We start from the raw sequence: 3,688 nt of genomic DNA, 5'->3' as shown, positions 1-3,688 counted from the left end.
ACGTTCTGTGATGCGCGCAACCCACCAGATTATTGTATTCAGCAGTGTTTTAGAGTAAAGTACGGGAAAGAACGAAACAACTGTGGTGAGTATACCTTGGCCACCATGGCGTGGATAGTAAGATTTAGATCTTTTTCCGTGCCTAATTCATGCGCATCTCAAAAACGGTCCAATATTGGGATTTGAAACATAGGGCCCAATTTACGTTCAACAGGAAAGTATTTGGGTGTTGATGTCCGCTTCGAAATCTACTTGCCTCCACCAGAGTCTCTGAAAACTCTCACATTTTTAAATAACTTTTATAGTTTTTAAGTTTCAGTAAGAATTTTTTTTAAATAATTTATTTATTGTTATTTACAACTGTATAACATATATACAACAAGTAAATTTGCTGTAGATGACATAGTGACATGACACAAACTTGTGGAGAATCTACCCATTGATAGAACTCCAATAACATTTCTAGAGAATAAGATCCCGAGGCCATCTTCTTTTCAGACGCCTAGGTGGATTATCAGGTAATGAAGGAGAAGCCAGGTTAGAAACAAGTGGATTTGGAAGGTTGGGAAGTTTTCCATGGAAGGAAAGGTATCTGGTTTTGGCCAAATCGGCAACATATGGAACATTGAGGTCATAATGGATGACTTGATTTGTGACAAAGTAAGGAGTATTGAGGATTTTACGAAGGATTTTGGACAGTAAGGATTGGATTCGGGGAGGAATTTGATGGTTTAGTGGAGCCCAAAGCTCAACTCCGTATGTCGTATAGGCCTTATAATAGTCGTGTAGATCAGTCTTTTTGATTGGCAATTTAGACCGTTTATCTAGTAAATGTTGCAGTTTCTTGTCTTTTCAGTCTTGTATGAGGATTCCATGTCAGTCGTTTGTCGAGATGTAGTCCTAAGTTACGGATCTGTTCGATAGGAACAAGTGGGGTATTATTAAAGGATACTATAGGGCAAGAGGTCATTGGCCTACGACGAAGGGTAAATGTGATTTGGTGAGATTTATTGGAAATAATTTTAAGTAAGAATTTAAGAATCGAAATTGAGATTCACCATTTCTTCTTGAAATTACCTTTCACTTGAAACTTATTGGCCAAAATCCATTTCCACTAAGAGTGAAATATACATTATGGTATTATAGATCCCGGAATAGAGATCTATAGGACCATAATATATCTATGTACAGTTCTCGTTTTGCTTATGATATAAGAAGGAGTAGTAAATGCATTGAAGTTAGTTTTTCAAGATTAGGCAAAAAAATTAGTCTGATACATATTGCATCTGGTGGGGAAAAATGCTTAGGATAGTGGTTTTCTTTGGACCCCGAGGTGTCGGGGCGTATCCGACCTTAGTTAACCTACCGGTTCCTATTCATCATGAATCATGAATTAATTGAATATTGAAATATTGTCTCTATTCACGGAAATCATACTCCGCAAATTGATAATAAAATGTAGGGCAATATTGCGAGAGGTGAGGACAGACGGACTGGTAGAATAGGGGTAGTACGGAGGAAGGGTAGGGAGTTTGTATCGACAGGTTGTAGCGCCTGCGCCGGCTCATCCCGGCGTTCAGTCTTGCCCGAGCCTCCGGACAGTGAACGTTGTATCTGTGTCCGGCGAAAGGCCACCGCGCCACCGTCGTCATGGGCAAGAAAGGCAGGAAGACCAGGTGGAGGAAGTTACCCATCCCTATAGGAAATGGTATGTACATTTTATATTAGCAACATTTTTATTTTATTTTTTCAAATATCTACATCAATGTTGACATGAATTTTGAAATTTTTTGACCTACTTTTGGAAAAAAGAAATGTCGTATTATTAGTCTTAGAATCGTATTAAAATTATTTATTACAAAAACAACCTAAAAACGATAATAATCAATTTATTTTCCTTCCTCCTAAACATCAACCTCGAGTTAAAATTAATACATCTATACATTTTTTTTTGTAGAATAAGAAGATTATCACAATTTTGAATTATAAGTGCACTGTTAAATTACAAATTTTAGTCTTAAAAAAAGACTATATAAAAAATTATAATTTTTTTTTTTATGATTTATTATTATTATTATAGGCCTTAGTAGAACGGAATATATTTTCCAAACTATGATGTAAAGGAGATTCATAGTTAGATAAAATTATTTTCATAACTCTACCTTTTTTTGTAAATATTAAGTAAAATTTTAACTTTATTTATTTTGGTTTGAAAATAAGCATACTTCGTTACATGAATATTTAAATTAAGAAAAATAAAATCATAGGATAACTAAACTAAAATGTAGTATTTAAAAAATGAAAAGATGAAAAGAAATTAAATTGATATTTTTTTCCTTTTCGAACCAATTATAAATAAATTGGTTGGATTGAAATGGAATTATATAATTATTTTTAATTTAATTCACATTCATTGGTTATTAAAAAATTTTGTTCTATTACAATAACTCTTATACAAATCTTAATTTTATATAGCATCAAGGGAGCAAGATAAACAGAAATGATATACATACCAATTTAAAACGGCGTTAAGAAACAACTGTGATAAATTTATATAAGATTAGATAATTATTCATATAGCTTGAGTATTAAAAGTAAAATTTCGAACTCTAGTTGCATTGAGAAAAGTTTAAACTTTTTAATCGAAATAATTTTATACATATGGCCAAATACAGAGGTGGAATTTTAGCATGGTTCGTTTTGTACGTTGACCCCACTTCCTCTCGATATTGAATACATAGGATTATATTGTGTTTACTTGGCTATTATTTGATAAAACAATCTGTTTTATATACATCGCAATAGGGTATTCATTGAGCTTGAGGTACAATATGGTTGTTTGTGTTTTTGTGAGTATTTCAGAGATTACGGGAGAAAATATGAGAGTACTATGTATAAAAAAAAATGTATATATATTTTATTGGGGAAGAGGTGCTGTTAAGTGCTTTGACCGCTTGTGGTCGATGCTAAGGGTTCTAGGCGTTTCCACCCTCCCTGACTTTCCCACTTTGGATGGGTTTGTGCCATTCCCTTTATGGCTTTTGTAACAGTTAATGAATTTATGGAACTATTTTTTTTTAAAATCTGTTCTGGTTACTTCAGATAGTTTTAAAACTTTTTATTTTTAGTGTGATCAGTGATTTTTCTTTTGACGTTGAAAAGATTTTTTTTATTATTATTTTCATTTAAAAAAAAAAAACGATCCCTCCTACACGACTATTTTTCGAAAAATTCAATACGTTAAAGTCACCAATAAAAATTCAATATTAACCTTGTTTTTATCAATTATTAACATTACAATGTTTGCGTATATCAGTTAACTTACTGTTATTTAAGCTAACTTTCGAAAGGACATCTATGCGAGTCTGTTTTCGTCAATAATATATTGTTCAAAATAGAATAAAAATATAGAAATAAATTGATATTATTTATTTATTTTTAGTTTTCCTATACCATAAAAATATATACGTTTTCGATAGCACGCTCTACCATGTATATTATTCAGGATTAAAGTTGTATATAGCAATATGCATATATAAATATTGTATTATTTTTTGTATTAAGATTGATTTTTCTGAAATTCAACTATTATAATTTATAATTATATATAAACTCAAAATACAATTGTAAATTCCCGAAAAGTAATTTTCACTAATTTTAACTTCACTGGTTGGCCTTATTTGAAACA

At 31.6% G+C, this 3,688-nt stretch overlaps 1 protein-coding gene across 1 annotated transcript in view; it reads left to right on the top strand.

The window, feature by feature from the left end:
* The first annotated feature begins 1,550 nt into the window (after window positions 1-1,550).
* LOC106680552 (uncharacterized) overlaps window positions 1,551-3,688 on the top strand; it is a 272,179-nt gene continuing 270,041 nt past the window's right edge. The window contains exon 1 of the mRNA XM_067049328.1: window positions 1,551-1,708. Coding sequence (XP_066905429.1) covers window positions 1,651-1,708 — 58 coding nt within the window. The 5' untranslated portion in view covers window positions 1,551-1,650. The remainder of the gene's footprint in view (window positions 1,709-3,688) is intronic.

This window comes from Halyomorpha halys, unplaced genomic scaffold, assembly GCF_000696795.3.
Source record: "Halyomorpha halys isolate HHAL.00 unplaced genomic scaffold, Hhal_1.1 Scaffold267.1, whole genome shotgun sequence".
In the NCBI taxonomy this organism is placed as follows: domain Eukaryota; kingdom Metazoa; phylum Arthropoda; class Insecta; order Hemiptera; family Pentatomidae; genus Halyomorpha; species Halyomorpha halys.
This window is presented reverse-complemented; position numbering and strand designations above follow the sequence as displayed.